At 48.1% G+C, this 15,321-nt stretch overlaps 1 protein-coding gene across 2 annotated transcripts in view; it reads left to right on the top strand.

Moving 5' to 3' along the window:
- Nucleotides 1-15,321, top strand: part of NSF (N-ethylmaleimide sensitive factor, vesicle fusing ATPase) — a 96,672-nt gene that overhangs the window by 45,309 nt on the left and 36,042 nt on the right. For both annotated transcript variants that reach the window (XM_074162988.1, XM_074162987.1), the window contains 3 exons: nt 9,432-9,631; nt 11,458-11,623; nt 12,136-12,210. In XM_074162988.1, the coding sequence (XP_074019089.1) occupies nt 9,432-9,631; nt 11,458-11,623; nt 12,136-12,210 (441 nt within the window). The remainder of the gene's footprint in view (nt 1-9,431; nt 9,632-11,457; nt 11,624-12,135; nt 12,211-15,321) is intronic.

Raw genomic sequence — 15,321 nt, 5'->3', positions numbered from 1 at the left:
CAAGGGTGTAAATACGACTCTGCTGCTACAATCTTTGGTTTATCCAAGAAAAGAAATCGGAGATCAGCTTCAGTTGGTCATGAAGCCCTGCCGTGTCCCCTGCTGCCCTGGGCAGGGACAGTTTGCTTTTCCCACACGTGTATCTGCCACCTCTGCTGCGTTGGCCTTGGGCTTGCACGGCTCTGTCAGGAGCGAACACAATTGGAAGCAAAAAATACTGCTACTAAAAATTAATGTCTGGGGTCGACATTGAGGTCAATCATCTCGCTGTTGGCCTGATGTGCCATCGCTGCGTGATGCCCGGGTGGCAGGAGGATGGCGGTGGGCAGTAGGGGAAGGTCACTTTGGAACCACAGTGGGACCTTCATCAATTTAAGCTGATTGCTTGTGGCTGCAGTTTGCTGGAGATTCCTTAGCGTTATGAACATTGGTGATGCTGTTCTCTGTCACCTGATGCTTGGCTGCCAACAGGAAATAAATCCATATTGGGACAAGGATTGGGAAAGGTGTCCTGAAACCAAAGGTGTCCTTTAGTGCCACCCATGTCCATTAGGCCTCTCTGTCCTGCCAGTGATAGTGCCAAGGAAGGAGCTTTGCCCATGCAGGGCACCGCTGGGCGTGAGGTGGGTGTCACTTTCTGAGGACAGCCCTACAGAAGCCGTGTTTCCAGGGAATCATCCTCCTTTCCAAGCCCTTTCCGGATCCCCTGACGCCCAGCTCGCACTGAAGCCGCGCAGCTTCACGCTGAACTGCAGGCTGCTTTGGCTACTCTTTGTTCAAAGCATCCTCTTGCTCAAAACTAAAGCGCCTCCTTTTATTTGATGAATATTCTATTTTTCTAAGTTGTTCCTGCAGATAAGTCCTTCCTTCACATCCATGCTTAATGCTCTTTTTTCTGCTGAGACTTTAAATTCAGCTCGTTCAATGGCTTGTGCCATTTTCTAACATTAAGATTGCAGAATACGTATTATAATGCTCTTCTCTCTTTGTTGCGGTCAGAAAAAAACAAAAGATATTTAGTCATTTGAACTAAAGTTTTTGATATTTGGTGCCTGGAGCTGTAAATTTTAACAAAATTGAGAAGCATTTTCTCAGACCTGAGAAGAAAATGCTAGTACTGACTCTTGTTTTTCTTTTTAAAGAGCACTGTGGTGTCTCCGTGCGTTGAAATGCGATCTTGACTTTCAGCAGGGAAGTGATTCTTCTGACTTACGTGGCTCATTAATTGTCGTAGAGGCCACTGAAAGAGCTGATTCCGTATGTACGTGTTGTTACGGTTTAATAACAGGTATAGAAATGTTTGGTGTTAGGGATGATGTTCTTTTTAAGAGATTGAAATGGAACCCAAATTCCCCATCCTCTCCTGTTACCGTCAATAATTAGGTTAAATCAGACTTTTCCAAGGTGATTTCTGTTTCCTGGTAACATCTCAATCCAAGAGAGATATGGAGGTGCTGGAGCGGGTGCAGAGGAGGGCAACGAAGCTGGTGAAGGGCCTGGAGAATAAATCGTACGAAGAACGATTGAGGGAGCTGGGACTGTTTAGTCTGAGGAAGAGGAGACTGAGGGGAGACCTCATCACTCTCTACAGCTACTTGAAAGGACACTGTAGAGAGGTTGGTGCTGGTCTCTTCTCACAAGCAAATAGCGATAGAACAAGAGGGAATGGCTTCAAGCTGCACCAGGGTGGGTTTAGACTGGACATTAGGAAGAAATTCTTCACAGTGAGAGTGATCAGACACTGGAACAGGCTGCCCAGGGAGGGGGTTGAGGGACCATCCTTGGGTGAGTTTAAGAGTCGCTCAGATGTGGTGTTGGGGGACATGGTGTAGGGGAGAACTTTGTAGAGTAGAGTAGATGGTTGGACTCGATGATCCCAAGGGTCTTTTCCAACCTAGACGATTCTATGATTCTATGATTTTAACTTGTCCTCTGACCTCGTGGGATCCATGGGTTTCAGTGCTCAGTGTTTTTGAAATACAGCTCACTATGTAAAAGTGAAGTATTGACAGAACACAAGGTGAACCTTCAAATTAGCAGACACTCAGATATTATTTTCTCTCTTGGCTTCTGCCTGTGAAGTGGAGGCTTGTCTGTTAAGCTACCTTAAAAATTAATAAGTTAATGTTCTTGAAGTACTGAGATGCTATAAGAGACAAGTGATAATGGAAAGGTTTTCATCAATCATCTGTTCTTAAAATAGGGTAATTTTAATGAAAAATCAGGGTCAGACGTGTCTAACCTGTAACTGAGGTGACAGAGATGCCAGATCCTCCCAAAGCAGCTTGTTCTGCTCCTTAGAGCATCGTCCCTGCCAGGATTCTCCCGGTGTTTATTCTCAGTCTCGCAGCAATTCACCAGATACTGCTCATTTCTTTTATGTTCTTGGAGGAAGCTTTTAGGTACTTGTCTGTTCTGTTTCTCTTCAGCGTTCTCAAGGCTGGAGCTCAGGTTCTTACACCGTTTCTCGTAACCCCTCCATCACTGAGCGTTGTTTCTCTTCCCTCCGTCCTTCTTCGCTGTGTAGGAGGGTGATGGCCAGAACGGGGCATGGTAACGGAGCTGCTAATCAATTCCAGGGCAATTAGCGGGTTTTGGCTGTGCCAGGGTGTACGTGCCCGTTTATAACCCTCAACACGATGATTTCTTTGTTTTGCAACATGCAGTTAATTATTCCTGCCCCAATTTAGAAACTTGTGCATCAAGTTACGTTGTTTTTGAATGAATTTAATCCTGACCGTCAGTGTATTTGTAGGTCTTGGCTTTGTGATGTGCGGATTTAGTAGGTGCATTTTGTTCCATCTTCCAGGCTATTAATAAAAGCACCCTATACCAGTAAATTCAGGAACTTTTCTTGTGTGCTTTGAAGTTTGTGGATTTTTTTTCCATCCTTTTTTCGTCTGCCTTTAGGTTTATCAGTCTGTGTTTTTCCTACATGTTTATGAAGACGCACAAGATCTATTTATATCTTTATGAAGGTCTAAATCTCCTCTATTGCTTTGCTTTCCCAACCCCTCTGTGTGTGACCTCCTCCCCTTTTCCTGAAGGGAAGTTCTCTCAGGCTGATATAATAAATTCCTTTTGGCTATTTCTTGTATCCTTGTTTTCTTCTACCTACTTAAAAAGACATTGTGCCAGAATTTTCCAGCAATTAAGTTAGCGATAGGTCTGTACCACACAATCAGAAAATAGTTGGGATTGAAAGGGATCTCTTGAGATTTAGTCCAACCCCGTGGCTCCCTTTTCCCTTTATAACCTCAGGGATGATGTTCACTTTCTCCCCTCGGTGTCTCACCCACCCCGTCCAAGGTCTCAGTGACTCGGAGATGATTCCACCTGCTCCGAGTGCTCTTGGGTGAAGTTCACATCCAGGTAGTCTGCAAATATCTAATACTCTTGTGGGCTGTCTCGTTCTTTCCCAACCCCTATTTCCTATTCTTGCCCATTTAGTAGTTTGAACTTGGCATTTTCCGTTGTTGGCTTTTCTTTATTGCGACGTGGAATGATGCTTTCCTGGGTCTTCTCCTGGTGTGACTATAAAACGAAGTGCTCTGCTCACCCTGAAGCATGTGTTCCCTGTGGCCAGTAAGGCTCAATCTGGGCCTTTAACTCTTCCCCACGGATCTGGAGAGACCTCTGTGTGTGCTTTCTTTGGGGAGCACAGGTAAGAACTCCCTGATACCTGTCTTTTCCCTCACTTTCTTAAAACCATCGAGATTGACTTCAGGCCACCCAAGCATCCCCTGTATTAGAGAGACTGGAAGGAATTGAAGAAGCCGGTATGGTGAGGAGAGGTCGTGTGTGGGTGGATAAATGGCTGATAAACAATTGTAGGAAGAGCTGCTCCGCACTCGCGGTGGAGGGGAGCTGCAGAGCTATCTGCTGTTCAGCGTGTTCATGGATGACTTGGGAAAGGATCTAAGCTGAAGACTGAACTGCAGTTGGGGTCTGATGGATGCACCAATGGGTGCTGTGGAAGCTGAAGGTGGCCCGTGGCATCGCGAGGCCACTCTCCGTTCTCTTTGGAAGATTATTGCAGTCAGGAGATGTTCTTGAGGAGTGGGAGAAAGCAAGTGTCACTCCTGTCTCCATGAAGGGCAAGCAGGAGGAGCCAGGTACTACAGGCCTGTCTGCCTCAGTCTGGGGGAAGGTGATGGAGCAACTAACCATTTCCAGACAAACGAAGGATGAGAAGGTGATCATGAGTGGTCAGCATGCTTTTATGAAGTAGACATTGTGTTTAATGTCCCTGATAGCGTTCTACAAGGAAATGCCTAGCTTGTGGGACGAAGGGAGAGCTGTGGATGTTTGTCTCTAATGTATCAAGGCTCTCAATGCTGTATCCTGTAACAGTCTTGTAGAAAATCTGGTGGAAGACGCATCAGGTAAGCGGGCAGCATGGTGGACTGAAAACCAGCTCAGCTGCTGGGCTTGAAGAGCTGGGATCAACAGCACAAGGCCCGTGTGGAGGCCAGTCACTGGTGGTGTATCCCATGTTCATAGTGGGGCCAGTAGTGTTTAACCTCTTCATTAATCTCTTCACTAATGACCTGGGTGATTGGACGGGGTGTACCCTTAGCACGTCTGGAGATAACACACCGCTGGGAGGAGCGGCTGATGCTCTGGGAAGCCTGCTCTGGGGTGATCTCCAGAGGTCCCTCCAACCTCAGCTCCTCTGTGGTTCTGCAGAAGGACTTTCCAAGACTGAGTGACTCAGCAATAAACCAACAAACGAGACCTCATGTTGAGCGGTGAAAAATGACGTGCAGGAAAATCACAACTCGTGAGATGCTGGTGCTGCTGATTTTCCACTTGAGCAAAATTTTGGGGCTGTAGGAGATCTACGAAAACAATTGCTCAAAGGCGCAGTAGAGGTCAGTCAATTCCTACTTGAACTTGGAAATTATTAAGAAAAGTTAGATAAAACCCCACAAAATAGAATATAATTATGCCACTGTGCAAACCTGTAATTTCTTCACGTATTGAACTGCTGGATGCAGTCGTGGTCTTTGTATCAGAAAGGACGCAGTAAAACTGGAAAAACTTTGGAGGAGGGTACCGGGATGGTCGGATCAGAAAAGCATCTGTACCTGGAGGGGGTTGATTTGAAGATCTTCAGCCTTGGCAAGAGACCGGTTGGAGGGGTATGAGAGAGAGGGATTCACAATTCTGCATGGCCAGGGAAGAAAAATACTCTCTTTCAAGGCAGGAACGTGGAAATGTGAAGGGAAGGTCGCAGGTGGCTTGGAAGGAAGGGAAGGGGCTGCAAGGGGTTTCTGTGTCAATGGCCATAGTCCTTGCCAGGTACCGAGGGGGCTTTTGCTCTCACTTCACAAGGCTGAGGTGGAGGTGCTGGTTGAGAGGCACCATCACCAGCAGCTTTGTCTCAAGCTGGAAAACCAGGTCCTGAGACATCTCAGTGCCCCCGTTGCGTTGGGTCTTGTTGACCGTGTGATGCTCTGGGGGAAGCGCTCCGTAAGGCGCTTAGGAATTACATCACATTGACTTTTGAAGTAGACAGAAACAATCCAGTTTTATTCCAAAAAGTAGCAAATGCTGATGAGATTTATGGCTGTGAACATCCAGGTGGGATGAGGCTCTGAACATCGGTGCTGAGTTCAGCGATCCGTCCGACAGCTCTGCGTAATCTCTGTCTTAAATTAGCGACGTTTTTGTAGTCCCTCTGTTAAGAGGCAGAAATATTTACTTTTTTTTTTTTTTTCGCTCAGTGGCAACTTCTTTTAAAGAGTGGTTTGTTTTGTATATAGTCTTATCAAAATCCCTTTTTCTGAGAGCCGTGATTGTGTTTGTGTAGCCAAAGGCGTTCCCTTGGAAGCCTCTCTGAAGCTGATTTATTTTCATTTTTGTCACATTCCATCAGAAATTGATAAATATCCTGCCGTTGCCGTAAATCTGGTTATTCCCTCCTTATACACGTGCGCATTAAACTTCTCACAGCCCAACGAGGTGTGATGAGAGAGCTTTTCTGGGAAGAATTTAGTGACGTGATTGTCTTCTCTTTACAGCTGATTCGATGGATCAAACAAACCTGGCTGTTGGGAGTCCTCTTAAAATAAACCCTTCTGTTTCAGGCTCAACCCGTTGCCTGTCCCAGCTCGGAATTAAAAGCAGAAACAAGTTACATCAGCCTCGCTCTTGTCGGTAGCGCGTAAATCCCGTGGGAGGATTAACTGGAGGCAGTGGAGGGGGCTGGAGTGATGCTGGGCGTCCTGGGGGGAGGAGGGGAAATTCCACCCAGCTCTGGTTTTGGGGGAATTCTGTCTGTGGGGCAGGTGAGGGCTGGGATCCCTGAGTTTACTGTGACCCGCGTGAGGATTAATGGGCGAAGATATGGATCTCTCCCTCCTGTTTGGGATCGGTGGAGATTCCCCATAGGTGCCTCCGAATGATACAATCACACCAGAATGCTTTGATTTTAATTAAAAGGGGAATTACACTCCCAAGTAGAAAATCCCTGCTACACTAAAACACCTCTTCTGATCTTTCGAAACCAAAAGTGAGCAGTGCGAGCTGAACAAATAAACTTCATCTTGTCTTTGGGTAAGTGACATTCTGCTTCAAAAAGGTGTTTGATTTCTCTTGGTAACACTAATAACTTTCCCATTCTTACCACTTTTCATGATTTTTCCCTAATATTTTGTGTAGCAAGTGTCCCATTTTGGTGTATGTTAGTTCCTGGTGACGTACCCCTTCGGCCTCTAACTGTATGTCATTAAATTGCGTAATTAAGTATCACGTTCCAGGAGCGACCTTTGATTTGGAGTCCTAACGGTGAGCTTAAGGAGTCCGAGATGTCTGCACTGCTGCTAATTGCTGTTTATAAGATTCTCATAATAGTATTGACATTTGGGCTGCGCTGGTGAAATCGGCAAAGGGGAGATAAACTTAATCAAAATTCCTGCCTGGCCCAGAGGATCCCGCTGTGGTTTGAGACGTAACATTTGGGGTTTGTCATCACTTTTCTATTTTAATAAAGTCCCGCTTGTGTTTAAAAGTTTAATTTTGGCCAGGTGAGGGTGGCTGTAGGGAGATCTCTGCTGGCGGAGCTTGGGGCAATTTTATTTAAAGAGGAACTACATGCTGTGGTTTCAGGAACGTTCGTTCTTCCCCCTGGTGAGACCCAGCTCTCGACGTTGCCCATCCAGTGGCAACCAGGCCTGGTGGCAGCTGGTCAGCGATGGCTTTGTTCCCACATGGGGGGACACGTGTGGGGCGTTAGAGCCCGAGTGTGGGCCCCCAGCACTGGCTGTGCTCATAGAATCGTCTAGGTTGGAAAAGACCCTTGGGATCATCGAGTCCAACCATCTACCCTACTCTACAAAGTTCTCCCCTACACCATGTCCCCCAACACCACATCTGAGCGACTCTTAAACTCACCCAAGGATGGTGCCTCAACCCCCTCCCTGGGCAGCCTGTTCCAGTGTCTGATCACTCTCACTGTGAAGAATTTCTTCCTAATGTCCAGTCTAAACCCACCCTGGTGCAGCTTGAAGCCATTCCCTCTTGTTCTATCGCTGTTTGCTTGTGAGAAGAGACCAGCTCCAACCTCTCTACAGTGTCCTTTCAAGTAGCTGTAGAGAGTGATGAGGTCTCCCTTCAGCCTCCTCTTCCTCAAACTAAACAGTCCCAGCTCCCTCAATCGTTCTTCGTACGATTTATTCTCCAGGCCCTTCACCAGCTTCGTTGCCCTCCTCTGCACCCGCTCCAGCACCTCCATATCTCTCTTGGATTGAGGTGCCCAAAACTGGACACAATACTCCAGGTGTGGCCTCACCAGTGCTGAGCACAGGGGGACAATCACCTCCCTGCTTCTGCTGGTCACGCTATTTCTAATACAAGCCCGGATGCCGTTGGCTTTCTTGGCCACCTGGGCACACTGCCGGCTCATCTGGGTGAGGCTGGGTGGTTGTCACGTTGTCTCTGCTGTGTCCCAGAGCTGGTCCTTCTGCTCCAGAGGGGTCTCTAGTCGTATTTAGAGGGTACCAAAGCCCTCTTTCCCTGAGCCATCCTGCTGTGACCTCCCAGTTTGCCTTTTGCTCTCCGTCTGTGCCTGCTCTGGGCGATGGGGGCTCGGGGGCAGCGTGTGAGCCCTTCGCTAACACGTGGTCACCCAGAGCAGGGGAGTACTTGGGCTTTTCAAGGACTTCAGTTTTCTTTGGGCTATAGAGGAGAAGCTTCCAGTGGCTGTAACTGGGTTGTACCCCCTTCTAGGAGGGAGATTGTGAATTGCAGGAAAACTAGGAAAAAAAATAATAGGACTCTGTAGTTGCATCTGGTTTTTGAAGGTGTAGTAGAGACAAAGGACACTCTGCAGCACCATTTTCCTGCCTCTTTGAGGGTGCTCCCAGGTCTGTTTGTGTTCCTGTGCCCCGACTTGCCAGACCCGGTGAGAGCCTCGTGGCCTGAGCGCGACGGGGCTGCCTGGGGTTTCCCTTCAGAGCATCACTCATCGTCCACATCCTGCCGTGAGCTGTTCGGCTTCATGGGTGATCGTGTTCTCCTGGGAACCACCCGAACGGTGCCTCTCGTGACCTCGATTTGACAGGAGTAGCTTTTCATTTATTTATGCCTCATTCGTTCCTGTGTGAAATCCGTCTTTACTGACAGAGTATGTTTATTTTTTTTTGACTTGTAGATGCCTGAAAGTTGACTAATGAATTCTTCTTAGCTCCATCTCGTGATTTTTGCAGGAAAATTTTTACTTGCAGAGAATCATGGAATCACAGAATGCTATGGGGTTGGAAGGGACCTCTGGAGATCACCCAGTCCGACCCCCTGCCAGAGCAGGTCCACCCAGAGCAGGTCCCACAGGAACGTGTCCAGGGGTTTGAATGTCTCCAGAGATGGAGACTCCACCACCTCTCTTGGCAGCCTGTTCCAGGGCTCTGCCACCCTCACAGGAAAGAAGTTCCTCCTCATGTTTAGATGGAACTTCCCATGTTCCAGTTTGTGCCTGTTCCCTGGGCACCACTGAAAAAGACCGGCCCCATCCTCCTGACACCCACCCTTTGAGTATCTATAGGCATTGATCAGATCCCCCCTCAGTCTGCTCTTCTCCAGACTAAGAAGACCCAAGTCCCCAGTGGCCTCTCTTGCTTTGTACAGCTCACCAGGATTTGGAATTCAGGCGTTCAGTCCTTGGCTGTTGCCTCGGTGTGCCCAACGCACGGCAGAGCCTTTGTGCTGCTCCGGGGATCCTTCCCCATGGCCGTTGCCAGATCACCGGAACGGCTCTGGTCCAGCCGGGCGATTCCGTGTCTGAATTTCACGGATAAAGGCAGGGAGTGGCACTCGGGCTGACACACACCTCTGCCAGGTCCCTGCGAAAGCTTCCCTGCTCCGAGCAGCAATTCCCTCTTTAGTGCTATTCCCATTAAACCCCGCTGTCTATGCCTGTCCTCTCTCCCCAGGCTGCAAACACGTGAAGGGCATCCTCCTGTACGGGCCTCCGGGCTGCGGCAAAACGCTCATGGCAAGGCAGATTGGCAAGATGCTGAATGCCAGAGAGCCCAAGGTGGTCAACGGTCCCGAAATCCTCAATAAATACGTGGGCGAGTCGGAGGCCAACATCCGCAAGCTGTTTGCCGATGCCGAAGAAGAACAGAGGAGGGTAACGCAGACATAGAGAAATAGCGCGGTCAGTGCGAGCGTGCCCGAGGAATGGCCGGAAAGGAGGTTTATAATCAGAAAATTGCTGCTTGCTTTAAAAGACTGAGTCACTGCTGAGCTTGTGGTTATAGTTAGTCCTTGCAAGTCATCGAATATTAGTGTTCTACGGATTCACACGACGTCAGTCGGAAAAATAATCTTAGAACCTGAGAAGGCAGCTGGTCTCCTGGCGAGCTGTGCTGCGGATGGACGGGCTGTTCCAATTCCGTGCAGAGTTATTTTAAAGCAACACGGTAGGGCCCGTCCTCTGGGCTTTGTGTTCTGTGACGGGGCACCCTCGCAGAAAGCGCCCTAAAGTAGGACTGCAAAAACTTTGCTCCCTTTTCCGTGGGGGAGAGAATGAATCTGTTTGGATTTTTGCTACTAAACGCAGGTGGCACGTAACATAGGATGGATTTCAAATAAGCTTTCATGGTTTCAGGTTTTTGGGTTGTAACTCTAAACACATTACAATCCTTGAAGTGTTATAATTGACACGTTAATTCTTCTCAGCAGAAAGCTAACGGATGAGAGTAGTGTCTCAAAACTAGAGATCATAGATCTTTGAAACTGGAAGTGGAGATAAAGATTCTGTTTTTTCCAAACTTTTTTTCATCCGTTACTTTAGCTGGCTAGCAAAAGCCCAGCCTTTAGTTTGAAGGTTTAAATACTTATTTCATGTGTGCTGTGGTAATTTTTCTCTGCTGTGGATCATTTAATCTTGATAAGATTTTCTGGTGGAGAAAATACAATTTCAGACAAGTCACAGTTAAATTTCGGGAAGTCTTTTCAGCAGACATTAGCAAAGGACATTGTCTCCTTTAATTATATTTATGCCTAACAAGACTGCACATTTTGCCAGTGGCTTGAAATCATTTAATTTTCTTCTGCAAAAGATTTATCAATCACTAAGGCAGCTTTGGGTAGTAACCCGTGCAGATGTGAACAGTCTCCTCTCTCTGGTGACTGCAATACACCTGAAAGCCGTGAGCTCCTTCTCCTCCACAATAACACACCTGTTAAAATAGACTTTACATTGGCTGGAGGGGCCGGTCCTGATGACAAGCTGGGAGATTAGAAAGGTCTGGGAAAGGTTGGTATTGTACTGACTCCTGTCTGGGGCAGATTGCCAGGGACAGCGCATTTACCCAGCGTTAACGTGGTCGCCACTGTCCACAAAAGATGTTTTAGAGGTGGAATTTGCAGGGAAAAACCTTCATAATGTGGTCACAAAAAGTGCCCTGTTCTCTTACCAGCTGCAACGGCCTCACCTCTGGGTGAACCTGGAAATGAGCAGTTCTGTTCCCGATCGGCACGGAACGAACGGGCTCCTTACAAATACTAAGAGCAAAGCTGCTCTGGCAATTCGTGTGTTTGCTGACTTCAGGAGAGCCCGGGATATTTCCCGCTCTGGGTACATCCCTCCACAGACGAGCTTCGTGCTCCATTTCCCTCCAGAGGCTTCCCGAGTCCTGCGACCCTCTGTGTGTTCCAGCTTTGGGCTGGTGCTTTCCTTGTTTCCCCGAGTCGTCCTTGAAACGCTCCTGCTCTTCCCACCCTCAGCAGAGTCCTGTGTTTGGGCAGAGCCCACCGACCCCCCCAGTTTGGACGATGGTGGGATGTTATTCTGGAAAGGGCTCTGATAGGTACATAACGTGATACTAAACCACTTGGAGGTGTCGATGTTCTGCATCTCTGGGGCTGAGCTTGTTGGGAAGTGACTTGTTTTGTTTGGATCTCTTTCCGCGATGACACGTCCTGTCCCTGACGTGGGTTTCTCTCCCGTAGCTTGGCGCAAACAGCGGTGTGCACATCATCATTTTTGATGAGATCGATGCCATCTGCAAGCAGAGGGGCAGCATGGCGGGGAGCACCGGAGTCCACGACACCGTCGTGAACCAGCTGCTGTCTAAAATCGATGGAGTCGAGCAACTCAACAACATCCTGGTGATCGGTATGATGGTGCTTACGCTCTGTTATGGGGCCTGGTGTTTGCTCACTGCTGGCCAAGCTCAGCTGTGGCTACTGGTGTGGGATCCGTTTGGACTAATCCAGACGGAGTGACTGCTGTTTATCCAGCATCAGGAGCATATTTAAAGGGGGTGTAATGGGCTGATACTCCTGCTTTCAACGATTTCCTCCTTTAGCATGTGACAACAAGTGTCTCGTAGTTTAAGAACACTCACAAGGAATGATACACGTTGATATATCAGCGTATGGAGTGAGGCATCTCCAGCTGTGGTGTGGGAGCCCTGCAGATGCAGTCACAGATACAGATTTCATCCCTCTTGCCCTGAGTCAACCTCATGGCGTGACTTCTCCAGTATTTCTGGAGATGGGGATCCTTTGTCTGTTTTCTTGGCGCTCACTGAGGTATCTTCTTAGCTCTACAGGCTGCGTTCAGGAGCTGGGAGCCCACTGAGTAAGCTCAGATAATGCTTATTTTGTTTTTAACTTTGAATTTAGGAATGACCAACAGACCTGACCTGATTGATGAGGCTCTGCTGAGACCGGGGAGGCTGGAGGTGAAGATGGAGATCGGTAAGCGAGCTGGCGTCTCGCCATACGAAGCTCAGGTGTAAATAGTAAATGCACAATAGTAAAGCAAATATATATCACGATGGGAGCAATTAAGCAGGATGACGTTGGTGCTGAACTTCATGCAGCTCCCTCCATAATATCACATGTAAATTTAATCAATTAAAATACCATTTTATACTCACCTGCTGATAAGCCCTTGACCTGGTATCGGTTTCTGTCCAGCAGAACGGGTGGGTCTGCACAGGCAGGACCCTGAGTCTCTGGCCATGAATGAAAGGAGCCGAGTAACGGCACCAGACCGTTCCCAGGTGGAAACTGGGCAACTGTGGAACTTGTAGAGTGGGAAGGTGCAGCGTGAGCGATTCCTGACTGGGAGGAAGTGCAGATTGTTTTATTTGCATGAGGTGATAACGGTTACTTTCACTGCAGGAACTCAGTTGTTAAGCAGCGCTGGCTGTTTCTGAAATCAGCAGGTCTGGATTAATTACGACAACAGGACTAAGAGAGGGCTTTTCCAACTACTGAGCTGGAAGAGGACGCTCTCTGCCAGTAACTTAAAAGAGACTTTTGTAATTGTACACACCTGCCCGACACCACTGCTAATTAAATAATGGAATATCTGGTAATGTAGCATTTATTAAGAAATTAAGCCCAGATCATCTTAGATTCATGAAAACAAGTCTCTGACTTTGCATTTGAGGTCAGAAGTTGGATCAGTAAAGGTCATGGTGGAGTCTAAAGGGTGACTGGACCGTGGTGCTCAATTCCGAGGTTCAGAACAAAGTCTGAATGCTCAGAGAATAGCCCGGGACTGATTAAAGGCTTAATGATCCTGCCTTGCAGTGGGAAACTCAAATTGGTTGAGATCCGTGGTTAATTTAAAGATCGGAAATGCAGTTTGAGGTGTGCGGTTTGGAAAAGCTCATAAAACCTTTTTCCCCAACCTTCCACAGCCGCACAACCATCCCAGGGTGCTCTCTGTGCTCTGAGCCAGGCACAGCCACAGTTGCAAAGGGAAAAAGGCTCAAACTGCAGCGAGTCACAAAGAAGGGGCAGGCGAGGCCGTGAGCTTTAATACGGTCTGTTTCCTTTCGATTGCAGAAAATCAGATGAAAATGGCCATATTACCCTAAAAATCATGTGTTATCACACTGGAGCGGCTGGCGGGACTGTAACTGTCTCTGCTGGTCTGAGCTGTGGGGAAACTCTTGAAATCTGATTTATCGTTGATTTACACCGATTTATCAGTGTAACCCCGGCTGCTGGGGTTGTTTCCCTTATCGTTAAAGGGATGTCGCTCTTTGAAAGAGCCAGAAACAGGAGAGAGTTTTTGTGATAGCTGAAAAGGAAAGATTTTAGGCAAAAGAAGGGATGAGGAGGCGAAACTGATGCCTGAGGCACCGCAGAGGTAACGGGGCAGTGAGCTGGTGCCGATGCTCCGGAGTTAACGCTGTCCCTGCATCCCATAGAAAACAGTTTGTAGCAGGAGTTACTGCGCGTGTGGCTCGTGCGGGGTGAGAGGACGGGAGATTCAGCGAGAGCATCGGCTGTGGGGCACAGACAGCTCGGGTGGTGTCAGATACGCTGGAGACTAAAGAGAATAAGACATTTGTTAGATGCAGGAAAAGATATTGAGAGAGATTTGTGCCCGTTCCTGGAATACTACACAGAAAAGGAAACTTGGGTAGGAAGGGTATAGCAGTATATTAGAAGTCAGGCTGACGAATAGTGATGAGAAAGAATTAGCACTGGCTAAAACTGTAGCCAGGTACAGTCGGTACAAACTGACACAGCTACAGGGAATTGAGGGAAAGACTCGATAAAGGGTGTGTTTTAGGGACAAAGAAGTGCAGCCACAACGGCATCGCCTTTGAACAGTCTCAAATTCCCAATAGCAGCTGTTGTTAGTAAACACAGGTGAGATCGATTGTATTGCAGGTGTGGTACCTGCATCGTTAGTTGACAGAAGTTAATTAAATTCAGTAAATTCCAGGGGCTGAGCGAGGCATCCCTAGAATAAATTATCAGATAATAAGGACTGAACGCTGCTGGGGACTGTGCGCGACTTAAAATGTCTCCTCACATACCCTCGGCACAAATGCTGCTCGGTGCACGTGATCAGCTCCTGGTAAGGAAGGCTGTGAGGACAGGTTGGAAGGTGAGCTGAGGAACAGCGTGGCTTTACCAAGAGGCCGATGTGCCCGACCGACGGGTTACGCTTTCTTTTACAGAAAGGCTTTTCTGTCCCTTCCGTTGTATCCGTTTCAGGAGGGACCCGCTAAGGTGCAAACCAGGAAATTACCACCTCGGTTGGAGAAAACGAACATTCTGTGAGAATGGTGTGGACCCGGTAAAGAACAAAACCAAGATCCTGAATTTTAGGAGAGCGAAGTTTCTGCTGATTAAGTAATTAGTGGATGGGATCCCCCTGGGAAACTGCCCCCAGGGCTAAAGGAGCAGGACAGTTGGCAGCTCCTTAAGGACATTTTTCTTAGAGTGCAGGAGCTCTTGATTCCCACGTGTCAGAAATCGGGCAGGGAAGGCAGGAGACCAGCCTGGGTCAGCAAGGACCTCCTGGTCAAACTGGTGTCAGAAGGAAACGCATGGGCAGTGGGACCAGGGATGTGTGTCCTGGGACGGACATAGGGACACAGGGATGCGCAGGGATGGGATCAGGAAAGCTAAGGCACAGCTGGAGCTGAATTTGGCAAAGGATGTGAAGATAAGAAGGGCTTCTAAAAGTGTATTGGCCAGAAAAGGAAGATGAAAGGAAATGTGTAGCCTCATCTCCCCCCAGTAGAAAAGGCAGGAGAACTGGTGGCAACAACACGGAGAAGGCTGAGGTTTTCAGCAATTTTTCCCCCTCAGTTTTCGCTGGTAATCCCCCTTCCCACACCTCTGAAGTCTCTGAACCTCAAGGCACAGTCTAGGGAAACAAAGTCCCTCCCATCATAAGAGGAGTTTTGAGACCACCCAAGGAACCCGAACATACACAAGTCTACGGGACCCCACAAGATGCATCCCAGGGTGCTGAGGGAACTGGCTGATGTAGTCTCTGAGCTACTCTCCATCGCATTTGAAAAGTCCTGGCAGTCAGGCAAAGTCCACAGT

This window comes from Numenius arquata, chromosome 23 (genome assembly GCF_964106895.1).
Source record: "Numenius arquata chromosome 23, bNumArq3.hap1.1, whole genome shotgun sequence".
Lineage (NCBI taxonomy): Eukaryota > Metazoa > Chordata > Aves > Charadriiformes > Scolopacidae > Numenius > Numenius arquata.
The sequence above is the reverse complement of the archived record's forward strand: the minus strand, read 5'-3'. Positions and strand labels throughout refer to the sequence as shown.